Raw genomic sequence first — 14,994 nt, forward strand, 5'->3', positions numbered from 1 at the left:
ATAATTTGGCTAACCATCCAATAATGTTTCAATTATGCAAGAAAAAATATAGGTCTTTTCTTTGAATTTTATGTGTAAATTTAAATTCATACTTGTATGCTGGCCAAGGGTATTTCCTGAAATTAAAAAAATGAACAAGTTTTAAAGTAGTGTCATTTATTTTCATATTTTGTGGGGTACATTCTGATTATATTCTTTAAGTTCTTACAGATATGCCTTTTTTACCTAATAAATATGATTTTGATAGACTGCATGTAGTCTGCAGTTGTACATACCAGATAATATTTTAAATGCACTAAGCAAGCTCCCTCTTTTTTTTTCCACATGGATTCTTATTTTATTAGATCTTACTAGTATTCTTTAAGGAACAAACACACAGGTAAGTAGGCTAAAATGAAGAAATCTTTTTATAAGAGAGTTAAGAAGACATTAAAAGATAGTTCTGGGTATTACCTTCAGTGATGCTTCTTATCTATTTTCCAGGACTCCAAGTAATATTCAGCCCTTGCAGCTACCATAAATGCAGCAAATCCCCATTTGAATCCTTTTAATAATGCACCAACAAAGGAAACATTGTTTGCAAAGCCACCTATGTATCTCCAAGCTTTATTGTGGCCCCATGGATTCCTTAGTCCTCGTGCAGCCCTCTCCTGGACAGTTTCTAATGATGTCCCTTCTATCTTCCATTGTTTGTAATCTGGAAGTCCCATTTTACTCTGACCATGCTCACATCCATGTCCATGGGCCATGTCTGCTTTCTTCAGGTGATTCTTTTATAATGTAGTATTGCTGTGGTTAATACATATGGATCACATGAACTTTCTGACAGCAGTCTGACCTCTCAGGACATTCAATATTCAGCCCTCCAGCAGGCAACTGGAAACTGCAAGTTCTGTCTTTAAAAACAAACAAACAAACAACTTATGTTAAAAAGTCCTTCTGGATTGTGCATAATTATCCTCCAGTTTATATCTTTTATAAATTTAGGATTTTTGTATGATATCTTCTTAAATGAGAGCATACATGCCCATGAGACACACAATTCTCTTAAAGATGGACTAGGAAGGCATGCTATAAAAGAAATAGTGACTTTCCACAGATATCCATGTGCAATTTTAATGACCAAATTTGGACATTTTCATCGTATGTCATGTACTACTTCATGCCTTTTTCCAACTCATAAATGCTGATTTGCATCTTCTAGGCTGCTACAATGTCCCCATAAACCTCTCTTTGAAGAAACACAGCTTCCGTCAAAACAAGACTTTAAAAGTATTTACCAAGCTGTAATAAACAACACTCCTCCAACATGCTGCCTATAAAAAAATAACCTTTTGAGGGGGCAATGCCAGTTTTACTTTTCCTCATTAGGCTCTGCACCTTTGCCAACACCAGTAAATGACACGGTCACCGTAGCTCAGGAAAACAAAGATTTTTACCCTTTCTTTTTCTTTTCTTTTTTTTTAAATTTGAGGAGATGATCTATATTCTCTTCCCTGGTTATTCTGATAGATAAAAATCTCATCTCCTCAAGATTTTTCCCTTGCCACTGTGAATGAGGATCTATAGTTAAGTAGATGGAAATGTAACAGATCAAATTATATTGCCTTTAGCGAGTAATAGCAATGTTAGCCCCTTGGTACTACCCAGGTTGTTCAATACATTTATTAATTTGTGTTATTTAAAGTAAGAATTCAAGTTGCATAGTAAACATTTTGGCCGGAGTGGGAAATGGATTGCTGCTATGCCAGTACTGAGGACAACTTGGAAACTTGAGCAATGCAGCTATGGGCTAGACATACCCTGGAGCCTAAATGAGTCTGCTTAAGAGCAATGGTGCATTGACTGTATTTGGCAAATCCATCTGCTGACTGATTCATTTCAAAAATCCAAAGAAATTGTAACAGCAGGAATAATCTTAAATTAAACACAATTATTAAAAATAGCCATAAATGAACAATTTCTCATGATTTACCTTACATGAGCAGGTGTTATTTCTGTTATGATTATTTACAAAATTCTTCATTTTTTCTCATTACCCATAAAAATATTTGTTGCCCCATGTATTCCCTCTACCTATTTCTTGAGCATGTTTTCTTTCTCTCTCACTTTTCTCCCCTCTCTCTTTCTCTACCTCATTTTCTTTCTTATCTTGACTTTCTTTCTTTTCCTTTCTGGATCCCTCTCTGCACATCCCTCTTTTCTTTCTTCCTCCCTTCATGCCAGGTATTGCCCAAGTACTGAAACCTAGCACGGCCCTGTGGAGGAAGGGAGGGGATGCAAAAACAAGGGAGGAAGAGTCAAGATGCAACAGTATAGCCTTGGTGCAGGGTCCAGGTTCCTCCTCAAGGGATACACATCTAAGAGAAAAGTGACACACCTTAATGCGTCTTACACATCTAAGAGAAAAGTTTTATTCCTTACGTTTCTTTAAGAAATAAATACCTTAAACTTGAGCAGCTTGGAGCCCTTTCTTGTGCTTCTCCCTTGTTTCATTGAACTCTGAACATAATCACCTGTAAACTAAAGATTTGGCACCCTGAGCACAATTGCCTGTGGGTTCAAGATTATAAGCACATGATGTTTTTCAGGAACTTTCTTAGTTTGTTCTAATCTCTGATCAATATGCCCTTTCACAACTGTTGTTATTCTAGGAAAGTCAAGATGGCATAACCCAGAGGACCACCACCAGGATTATGCTGAGATCTCCTGACACCAGCTTCCATGACTAAGTTCCCCAGAGAGACAAAAGAATGCATGTTTGTCCCAACCCTGATTCTTATCTGAAACCCTGTTTTTCTCCTTTTAGACCATAAAACTCCCTGCAATTCTTCCCAAAGGAGGGCACAGTCTTTAAGGCATTGGCCTGATGTGGCCTCCTTTGCCTGGCAAAGAAATAAAAGCTATTTTCTTTCTCCTTCACCCAAAACTCTGTCTCTATATTTCTTTCTGGCCCTGGTGGATAGAGGCCAAATTTCAGCAACAGTATTGACAAGATGAAACACATGATATGCTGGTTTCTGTCCTAGACTTCCTCAGTGAAGTGGAATAAGAAAATACATAGTAATATTAAGGTAAAGACACTATAAAAGAGTTAGGGGACTAATGTTATAATTTGGCATGGAAGATTATTTGACAATGTCCTAGATAGATTCACTGTTTCGCAAAGCAGACTTCACCATTCATTACCTGTGAAAGTCTCCTAATCGTCTCTTCATTGTCTCTACCAGTCCATGCTGTCCACAGCTGTTCTCATTATCATTATATTTCTCACTAGCTTAAAATCCTTAATTTCAGGCAAATCACTCACACATGCATTCACTCATTCAACTCCCCAATGATGAAAATATCATTCTTTTTTGCCTGTAGGGAGAAGTAAACCCTTAACGTAGCAAATACATCTATCACCCTCTAGTAAAACCTGGCTTTCATTTTTATCCCTTCTATATCTTGTAGTGGAGTGGCTTCTTCCTTCTATTTCTTCATTTCTTACTCATTCTTTGAATTAACTCAGACGTATTTTGTACTTTCTTCTATGAAGTCTTTTCTGACTCCTTGTTTATCCTGGAAGTTTGGTGTTTCTTGCTCCTGAAGTTTTTTTTTTATTTTATAATTTTGTATTTATTTAATTTTATTTTCTGGTACTTATTTTAAAGCCACCTCTTGCCCTTGGTGTAATGTTATTTTATTTTGACTTTTTTTTTTCAGAAAATATTTTTCATTGTAAAATTAATATGTACTTCTTGTAGCATTTTTCTTCCAGAATTTTTCTATGCATAAGTTTTATAATTTATTGTATCATTTTTAAGTTAAAGAAGTCTCTACTCCATAGATTTGATAAATTTTAGTTTATATTTTCTTTTTTATGGTTCACATTTTATTTTTAAATTTTATAATATATATTTGATAATATTCAATCTTTATACAGACTTGAAACTTTATTTTTGATTCAAATTGATTACAGATTACAATCTCCAAAGGGCTAAACCATATGCTAAAACATATATTAACTTTTCCTTCATTTCCTGGATATTGTACTATGTTTTTCAAGTGGGTTGCTTGGAATCCTCACAAACCCCTACAGGACAGATGTTTTCATGCTTATTTTATAGATGAGAAACCCAAAATTCTGAGAAGTTAATCATTTGTCTAAAGTCAAACAAGTTGTGGTGATAAAATCGGGCTCATCTTTAATTCTAATGCCAGTGGTTATAGTTTCTGATTCATTAGGAAGCCTAAATATGGGATTAATCTTTTTTCCCTCTATTATTTCTTTTAAAAACTGTTTTTGATTCATGCCTGATCTTTCTTTCTTATCAACATTAGAAATATTTTAAGTTTTTGAGAATATCATGATATAATTGATTGGATTTTGTGTTATATGTACATATGAATTAATTTGGGAAAAATGGTAATTTTACTATATATTATCTTCTATCCAAGAGTAGAGTTTGTCTTTCATATAGCTCGGAAAATTTTATTTTTGCTTTTTTCATTTTTTTTGGGGGGGGGGCTCAGTAAATTTTAAAATAACTTTCTTATTTAGGTCTAACATATTTCTCAGTAGGTCATTACTTTTTGTTGTTGCTGCAAATAGTACTTTTTCATTATGTTTCCTAACTAGTTATTGCTTATCTATGCAAAGATATTGACTTTTTAAAATATTCTGGAATACATGCTGAAGTTTTAGGGATCAAGTATTGCAATATCTGTAACTTTCTTTTAAATGCCTTGGCAGAGAAAGAGAGAGAGAGAGAGAGGTGGAGGGAGAGAGGGAGAGAAAAGAAACAAACATATAGATGTATGAATAAAATGAGGGAAAAAGCAAATTTGGCAAAATTTTAAGAACGGATAAATCTTGGTTTGAAAAATGCAGATGTTCATGGTACTAGTCCTGCAACTTTTTTGGAGGTATAAAACTTTCCAAAACAAACAGCTGAAAAAATAATCTTTGTTTGATCATTTTATTGAGCTCTTATTAAGTCTAACTTTTTTTTTTTTAATTTTCCCACTGTACAGCAAGGGGATCAAGTTATCCTTACAAGTATACATTACAATTACATTTTTTTCCCCACCCTTTGTTCTGTTGCAATATGAGTATCTAGACAAAGTTCTCAGTGCTACTCAGCAGGATCTCCTTGTAAATCTATTCTAAGTTGTGTCTGATAAGCCCAAGCTCCCGATCCCTCCCACTTCTTCCCCTTCCCATCAGGTAGCCACAAGTCTTTTCTCCAAGTCCATGATTTCTTTTCTGAGGAGATGTTCCTTTGTGCTGGATGTTAGATTCCAGTTATAAGTGATATCATATGGTATTTGTCTTTGTCTTTCTGGCTCATTTCACTCAGTATGAAATTCTCTAGTTCCATCCATGTTGCTGCAAATGGCATTATGTCATTCTTTTTTATGGCTGAGTAGTATTCCATTGTGTATATATACCACCTCTTCCGAATCCAATCATCTGTCAATGGACATTTGGGTTGTTTCCATGTCCTGGCTCTTGTGAAAATGCTGCAATGAACATGTGGGTGCATGTGTCTCTTTTAAGTAGAGTTTTGTCCAGATATATGCCCAAGAGTGGGATTGCGGGGTCATATGGAAGTTCTATGTATAGATTTCTAAGGTATCTCCAAACTGTTCTCCATAGTGGCTGTACTAGTTTACATTCCCACCAACAGTGCAGGAGGGTTCCCTTTTCTCCACACCCCCTCCAGCACTTGTTATTTGTGGATTTATTAATGATGGTCATTCTGACTGGTGTTAGGTGATATCTCATGGCAGTTTTGATTTGCATTTCTCTTATAATCAGAGATGTTGAGCATTTTTTCATGTGTTTGCTGGCCATCTGTATATCTTCCTTGGAGAAATGTCTATTCAGGTCTTTTGCCCATTTTTCCATTGATTGATTGGTTGGCTTTTTTGCTGTTGGGTTGTATAAGTTGTTTATATATTCTAGAGATTAAGCCCTTGTCGGTTGCATCATTTGAAACTATTTTCTCCCATTAAGTCTAACATTTTGGTGTTGATTCTCTTGTGTGGTGAGATTCTAGGTAAATGTCTATCAACTTAAAATAGAATTTTTAAAAATTTTATGATAATAACATCTTTTATTACTGCTTCATATCTTCTTGAAATTACCCAAAAACTTGACGAATAACAAATAAAAACATCAGATGTCATTTTTGGTGCTGTTCTTTCTGTGTTTAATTGACATGCTACTCAACTTAGTTCCTTTTTAGGTGTAAGATCTATCCTTATCTATCTATCAATCATTGTATTTTTAATTTTGTTAATAAAGTTTTTTCTATGATTTATTCCCAATGAGGTTTCCTTCAGCATGACTGATGAGTTTTATCAATCTATTGATAATACATTCTTTTCTAATATTACTAATATTTCATTTTCACCTAGTTTCTTTTACCAGAGGTTTGTCACAGCAAAAGATCCAAAATCAATGCACAATAAATATTTGTTAACTAGAGAAGAGGCAAAGAAAAGCAAGGAACAGAGAAAATATATTGAAGAAAAGGAGGGTCGAAAATAATCTTCAGTTTTCACTATAGATGTTGCCATATTTCTAAGATTTAAGAGGGATTTGTTTGGAATTTTAATTCAATTTTACGCTATATAAATGCTGGCACCTGGTAGGTGCTCAGTATTAACTTTACTTCTTTTTTTCATCTGCAGTTTCTTCTCTGAATGTAAATGCTCATTTAATCTGTTATGGATAACAAGGACATCATTGAATTTGAAGAAAATGCCTGCTAAAGAATCTGCCTTTGTTTGGCATAACTTTATAGCCTCCTACTCAACTAAAAAGGGCCCAGTAAATAAAGCCTCAAATGGTTGTCTAGCACTTTTCACCTACTTTCTCATTTCAATATACTTTAAAAAAATGAGGTAGTGCCTCTAATTACCCAAGCCTAATTGCCTTTTTTCCCTTTTAATATACTTATGATATACAGCATTGGAAGCAATTTATAAGGAATCTTTAATTTTAGATAGAAAACTAAAGCAAGATTAAAATGAAAACAAATACAATTTAGATACAGAGTCACAAAAAATTGCATAGTTCCTGTAACATGCTGGATAAAGAAGGAGAATATGTTTCCAAATGTTGGAAAAGTAAGGGAGATCCACTTTAATTTCCTTCTTCTTTTTTTTTTTTTTAAAAGAAACTTTATTTTTCATCTACCTGTTTTCCATTTTTTGTTTAAGAGGACCACTCACTTCATTCACCCTGAAGCCCCTCCATGGTCCGAGCCTTTTCAGCTGTGCCTGCTTTTCCCGCTTCCAGCTCCACAGCATCTCTGTAGCATTAGGGATCAGAGAGGCCTCCTATGGGTGTTTGCAGAGGTGGAGCCACACATGCGCAGAATTTCCTGCCTCAGCATCCTTCCCCCCAGGCCCACTGGAGTTGTGGCATGGATGGCAACATCCACACGGCCTAAGGGAGAGACTGTATGACACAGTTATGCAGATGAATCTAAGACGCGAATCTGTGAGAGGGCGGACTCGTTGTCCAGGGATCAGCACGCACTAGACGTCTTGGCTCCCGGAAAGCTGCCTGGATCTGGTTAGGGAAGGTACCAGGTGCAGAGAGCCCACAACAGCTCCCAGGATAGTTTTCCTGGAGGATGGGACCCTGACCTCAGCAAGGTTTTAAATGGCAACAATGGCAGGAGCAGCTGGCAGAAGCTTCTCCCAGGTTCTCTTCAAAGTAATGAGGTAAGGCCATCATTTTTCCTTTTGTAGATGACTGTTCCATTTGGAAATCAAGGTTGGTACCACCTGAGTGGGTTCCTGCTGTAAGGAATTTGAGGACATCCTCCTCCTTCATGGGTAGGACACCAAGGGCTCTGACACTGCAACTTTTCCCTTTAAGTTATGATGGCACCCAGAACAACAACTTTCCAGTGAGAGTGGAGAGGACCTCTTAATTTTGTCTGGCTTATTTTATCTGTCATAAGAAAAGATGAGTACTTATTTTAAAACTTATTTTTTTGGGTAGTGCTTTGAAAGGAATAAACACAATTTTAGGATAAACTGATGTATAAAATCTAATTTTCACTTGAAATTATTTTTACTATGTGAAGAATTACATTTACAGGGAAAACAGTCTGTCCATTGAAATATTTCTTACTAAGCCTTGGAATAAGACAATGCTGTCATTAGATAGTTTTCAGAACTAAGAGATGGGAGCTAATTCTTTTAGCAACTAAGTACTTTGAGAAGACTTGCCAGTCAACCTATGAGTAAAGCTCAAAGAATGTAGGACAATATATTACTGACCAAAAAAGCTTATGAAGCTGTTAATATTTTAGACATTACCTTTCATTCATCCATATATCAATTCATCTAGCTATCGATCCATGCATGTATATTCTATATTTATATTTGCTTTTATATTTAAAAAGCAAATCATCTAAAAATAACTTTCTATGATTTTCTTTTTTACAATAAATCTGCTTTTCTAGGCAAAGTTATAATTATTTTTTTCTATTGAGAAATATACATGGGACATAGGGTAAGGTCCCTGAGAAATGCTTTCTGAACATTGTATGCATAAATGTCTAGACAGTAGAAATGAGAAAGATTGGTTAGTTCATATTATCTAGTAATAGCTCTTTTGAAATGTTTTGCATCTAAAATTTCCCTAAATAGTTTCTAATTCCGTATAGTTGCCTGAATCCATATAAAAATTAATCTACCTTGGGATAACGTATTTTAGGAGGAATTTTACCATCTTGTTGATTATAGAGACATGTGGACTAAATTATGGTATACACAGTAAATTCTAAGCATTAGAACAATGTTTCCAGAGTTTTGATTAATGGACCAGTATCAACCTGGAGGTAGTGTCTCCAGTGACAAGTCAAAAGTGTCTATCCTAGGTACTTCTTCCTCAAAGTTCATATACAAAATGTGAATGAAGACTTAGACGCATTATGTTTGCAGAAGATGCTGAACTGCACAATGTTACTAACATTGGATCTATCGAATCAACCTGGGACAAACTCGACACAATGAAATTTGAAGTTTGATAGTCACACACACACAATATAAGAGATGTATGTGTGCATTCTTGCATTTTTGTTAGCAGTATCAACTGGAAGTTTATAGGTCAAGATTATCTCTTCTAAAAACTGAGCTCTATCCTAATAAAAATTGAAAAAAGAGCAATATTTATCAATAAACATATTTGTTATATAGTTGTTTATAATACTGAACTATTTAAAATAAGTAAATGTCCAAATGAGATTAGGTACTATAATCATGATACAGTCACCTAATGTAATATCATGCATTCATCAAAATGGAATTTATGAAGAGACAGGGTTTCCAACAACACGGTAAGGTGCTTGTGTATTATTAGTGTTAAAAACCCAGAATGCAGATTGGATGATCTTAATCTAAATGAAAATTAAAATGCTATGCAAATAAAAAATTGAACAGGTACACACTGAATTCTATCTTTGTGTCTGTACTACACACTGTCTCTTCGTTCTACTTTTCAATTTTTATACTGAATCTGTATTCGTTTTTATAATTATATGAGTATTTTAAAATCAGTTGCAGAAGTAGTACATTGAGGGTGCTTGGCTTAAAAGCGGTTAATTCCGATGGCTAATGATAGTCCCAGTGTTTTGAAAATCCTGTGCTTTCCATACCTTACCTTCCTAAACCCTTACCACAAATTTTAATTCCCTTTAGCCTTACAACAACTATATGAGATATGTATCATCAACCTCATTTTAGAATTCAAGCTTAAAGGCCACATTATTTGTACATAGCAGAAATCATGCTCCGAAAAAGTTAAATATGAGCCCACAGTGAAATTAAAAATAACTTCATAAATTACAGTAAAGAGATAATGTATGTAAAGTACTTGCCTCAGTGTTAATAAGTAAGAGAGCTCTTATGACCAGCTGTACACTTAGATGCACACACACACACACACACACACACAAATTTGATGTAGTAGTGGGGGCTGTCATGATCATCTTACATTGTTTTAAAGAGTCATATGGAAGTCTTTTTTTGGTGGTTTCAAATGCTTGAACTGGACAAATGGTGAAATCTGCTAAATGTAAACTTCTATTCAATATAGAATTCCTAAGGTATTGGCTGACCTAGTTCTTTATTCCTGGAAATATTAAGACATTGTCTAAATGACCATGTATCAGAAATATTATATAAAAGAGATTTATGTTGAGGGAAGTTTTTTTTTTTTTTTTTTTTTGTTAGATCTCCTGTTCATTTAAAGCTCTGGAGTTCTTTTAAACTCAGAGATCCTATAATTCAGTTGTATTTTATCTTCCTAAATTCTTAATTATTTTTCCATGTTCTTCACATATCCTACTAAGAAGGGCATCTATTCTTCTACTGCTTTATTTCAAGGCAGGAGCTTGTTCTTGGAACCAAATGAATGTTCTCTCCATCTTCACAGCTAGAAACTTAAACATTATTGCAGTCTGGGTTTTAAAAGCCCATTACAAACAAATCTGAATTTTGGATGAACCTGATAAGATGGATATTGTCCAAAGAAATCAAATATGATCTCCTTTCCATGTGATGGGGCAGGTGGTGTCTCTGAGGCCTGCTCTGGGCAATGATTTTGAATTCAGAGCCAAAGTAGGTGGAGAAAATTAGCAGAGACAAGTCTTTGGGGTTTCCAAGGTCACTATACAAGGTAAACAGTCTGGGAATATTTGCCAAACCAAATGGAACAAAACAAGGAGGGTGAACCAATTCTCAAAGCCAAGAGGGTAGAAAGCAAGAGCAGATAATGTCTGAAACAGCTTAGAGCAATGGAATAAAGATGAGTAGAGAAATTCTCCAGTCTGGATTTCAGATTAGGTCACATCCACAGCGTTAGTAATTATGGTAGTGCTTATGAGAAGCAGACATCAGAGTTCATGCTAAAATGATACCCTCAGGCAAACATTAATTTATTAAAAGTGTTTAACGAATGCATCTCATGAGCAAAGTACTTTGCTAAGTACAGTGGAAAATACAAAAAAGAAATAGGCATAGATCTTGTCTCAAAGAGCTTACTTTTTTTTTTTTTTTTGTCTTTTTAGGGCTGCACTGGCGGCAAATAGAGATTCCCAGGCCAGGGGTTGAATCAGAGCTGAAGTTGCTGGCCTACACCACAGTCACAGCAACGAAGGATCTGAGCCACATCTGTAACCTACACCACAGCTCATAGCAACTCCAGATCCTTAACCCACTGAGCAAGACCAGGGATAGAACCTGTGTCCTCATAGACACTAGTCAGATTTGTTTTTGCTGAGCCATGAAGGGAACTCCAGGGAGCTTTTGAATGGAGCGGAAAGATTTGAAAGAAATACAATAACAAGTACAAAAATTTATAACATTCCTAAATTAAGTGATGGGAGAAAAAGGACTTATTTATTGCCTACTTATTGACTTATTTATTGGTTTGGTAAATATGTAAGTGGGCAACCATGAGAGAAAGAATGCAAATAATTCGGGAAAAAAATTTCCAAAGGTTTTTTTAACTTGTTTGTTCAGTATAATTTTTCTTAAAATGAATTTATGAATTTAGTGTTAGGAGAGCACTGGCAATCAACCAATCCATGTCCTCTGCATGAAGTTACTGTCATTCATTCAGATCAGAGTAGTTGAAGGACTTGCCCAAATAACACAGCAGTTCTGTGTGTCTGATTAATGGGCAATCACAAGAAGTGATTGCTCATGTAAGTCTATGTTAACTAGTGGTCAACCACTTTTTATAAGCATTTTTATATCTGGCCAAAATGCACATGAATTAGTTTGATGTATCTATTGTTCAACAACTGAAAGCATCAAGACTGATACACTTGCTCAAACTGATGCATGAAAATTTGTACAACTCCCATACCATGTGACGGTTGACTGATGTACATGCTAAGGCTGTGTGAAAATGCATTTTGGATTCCATGTTATTTCTTCTGGTTCTTCCTCAAATGTAATATTAAGACATGTTTTATTACAAATATTATATCTATCTAATCAAATTTTGGTGTGGTTCGTGACAGCCACCTCCTTTCTACTGCCTTGAGTCCCAGTCTTTAATGTAATGCCGGACCAGTGCTACAAAATCATCCTGAAGCTTGCATTCATCTATGATACTGTTCACATTTCTTTTTAACACTCATTGAGAAAACTAAAAATGAATATATGATCCACTTTTGGGTATGTGATAGTTTTTATTTTATAATATATAATCCTATTTATAACTATATTTTTATTGAACTTAGAGGACAACTAGCACCATTTTGCCTGGGTTTGTGTGGGGAGTCTCAGACACAGAAAAGGTCAGAGTGCATTAATGACAGAAACACCAAAATACACAGCTTTTTTTTTTTTTTCTTAGAAGCTCCTTCTTTCCCAATAAGTATGGAATTGATAAAGTTCATAATTTCTTTGTAGCCTTCATTCTAGTTAGTGCAAATAAGATCAAGCAAGGTGTTAAAGGAAAAGAGTTATTAATATTATGGATATATCTGCCAATTCAAAATAATCTTGAGATTAAAGTTTTTTCATTTTCAGTAATTTTCTTAGACAACACTTCAATATTCAAAAACATATGGTGTTTACAATTTTACCCACAGGCTATTTTTCCAAAATGACTTCCCTGATAGGCAATCACAGGATTTTCACAATAGATTTCATTTCTTAATTTTATTTTCTCTGTCCCTTTTCTCACTCTTAACTCTTTGTTGCTATCATCACATCATCCATTCACCAAGATGAGTTAATGGATTTATTATGTTGCAGGGGCAATAAAATTTCATGTTTTCTTTTTTTATATATAATGATTTTTAATTTTTTTCATTATAGCTAGTTTACAGTGTTCTGTCAATTTTCCACTGTACAGCATGGTGACCCAGTTATATACACGTATACATTCTATTTTCTCACATTATCATGCTCCATCATAAGTGACCAGACGTAGTTCCCAGTGCTGCACAGCAGGATCTCATTGCTAATCCATTCCAAAGGCAAGAATCTGCATCTATTAACCCCAAGCACCCCATCCATCCCACTTCCTCCCCCTCAGCAACCATAAGTATATTCTCCAAGTCTGTGATTTTCTTTTCTGTGGAAAGATTCATTTGTGCCAAATATTAGATTCCAGATATAAGTGATATCATATGGTATTTGTCTCTTTCTGACTTATGTAAAGCAGAAGTGAGTTAATTATTTATACATGTAAATACATAAACATATATATATATACATGTTATTATATATGTACAAATATTTGTTCTCTCCATCTATATCTATATTCTACATAAATCTATAAATGGATACTTATTCAAGGATATAGGACTAATTTTACTGAGTGTGAAATATCTGGCACAACATTTTAGCCATGACAACTACTCACAATAATGAAGAAGTTTAATGAATATGATAGTTCTGTTTTCATATATTTTGAGCAACAGGAGATCTACCGTATCAGTCTAGAGTCCAAAGCATTATAATCAGTTAATGGACATGGAGTGAATGCTTTGCTGATAATGGAATGTAGTTTCTAGCTATGTTTTCATGAGCATGTACTATATCTCAGCATGTACTATACTTGAAATGTATCTTCATTAATTTTTATATTCTGCCAGCTCTTCCTGTTGAGCATTGTTGGGAACCAAGTCACATGGAAGTAAAGCCATTTGTCCAACATCATATAGATACAAAATATTTAACCAGAATTTAAACCCAGATCTCTTTGGCTCCAAAAATCCAATAAAGGAGACTGGAAATGACAGGTTTGAGATGGTATGTAGTAGTGACCTGTTAAGGCAGGATATTAATCATTTCTACTAAACTGCTATTGATTATTAGAGTGCTTCCCTAGCCTATTGATGGTTAGAGGGTTGGCATATCTTATTCATTTGTATGCCTGTGATCTGTCCAATTGCAAATCAAGTGGAAGGGAGTGGCATGCAATTGTTGAGCACTAGTTCTGGAGTCATTCAGATCTGGGTTGGGACTCAGGTTATGTTGTATTTTAGTTACATAATCATGGGCAAGTTACCTTCTATAAGTTTCATTTTTTCTCATCAGTAAAATAGGCTTAGTAATTGGACATAATAAGAATAATTATTGAACTTTATTGAGATGACCCATGTGGAGTTTGCTATAAAGATTGTTTAGCGTATATTAAGCACTCAACAGTGTGCTGTTTATTATAAAATTTGTTATTTATTTAATCAGTTTACTATAACATAGAAATTGTTAATCTAAAATATTCCTGAATGGTACAGGAACCCATCAAATTATCATAAAAGATGAATAAGTATTCAGGGTTTGAGTACCAAAATGGCACGTAAAAGAGCTTAAAATTTCACATTTTGTGTTTTATGGTGATTAGACTGCTGCTTTTAGCAATCCTGACTAGTGAACTGGCACAGTGGAAAACTGCCCAATACTCTCAGGTGGCAGGGAAAGAATACTGCATGAAAATGTTCATGGTAAACATTTACAGTTTAAATTTTTTTTTTTGGACGAAAAACTTGAGTTTTGGGTACATTTAATAGCCTGCCAAGAGTTTTGTAGGTGGCAGAACCATGATTCCCCCTCAGGGCTAAGCTGCCTCTAAGCCTACTTTCTCTCCATGGCTTCCTGACTGCACTTGGACTCTTCTATGTTCCTTGAAGCTTACCTGAATCTCTCTACCCAGGAGAGTCTTCAGAAGAGTGCTTAGTCTGGTCAGGCATCAAGTGCCTGTGAGCTAGCCTTCTAGTATGGACCCTCATTCAGTGTGGGGTAAGCACTGGTGGATAAAGAATCCAGCGTTCTCACAGTCACTGCAGTGAAAAAATTTTAAGGCATATTGCACAGTCTCTGAGAGTGTCCCCAGACAAATGGATCCCCATTTGCATTTGTCTACAATGGTAACTCCCACACAAACACACCTTTATTAGCATCCCTTCTCCTCCCATTTTTTTTTTTTTTCTTTTTAGGGCCATACCTGCTGCCTATGGA

The 14,994-nt window shown here is 35.0% G+C and overlaps 1 protein-coding gene across 1 annotated transcript; it reads right to left on the reverse strand.

Moving 5' to 3' along the window:
* Positions 1–455: 455 nt before the first annotated feature.
* On the reverse strand, positions 456–749 carry LOC125121187 (NADH dehydrogenase [ubiquinone] 1 beta subcomplex subunit 3-like). The gene has a single exon (XM_047769455.1). The coding sequence runs from the start codon at positions 747–749 to the stop codon at positions 456–458; it is 294 nt and encodes a 97-aa protein (XP_047625411.1).
* Positions 750–14,994: the final 14,245 nt, after the last annotated feature.

The sequence above is a fragment of the Phacochoerus africanus genome, chromosome 2, assembly GCF_016906955.1.
Source record: "Phacochoerus africanus isolate WHEZ1 chromosome 2, ROS_Pafr_v1, whole genome shotgun sequence".
In the NCBI taxonomy this organism is placed as follows: domain Eukaryota; kingdom Metazoa; phylum Chordata; class Mammalia; order Artiodactyla; family Suidae; genus Phacochoerus; species Phacochoerus africanus.

Coding starts and splice junctions, on each gene's coding strand:
- LOC125121187 (XM_047769455.1), bottom strand. CDS start 749: ATGGCCCATGGACATGGATGTGAGCATGGTCAGAGTAAAATGGGACTT.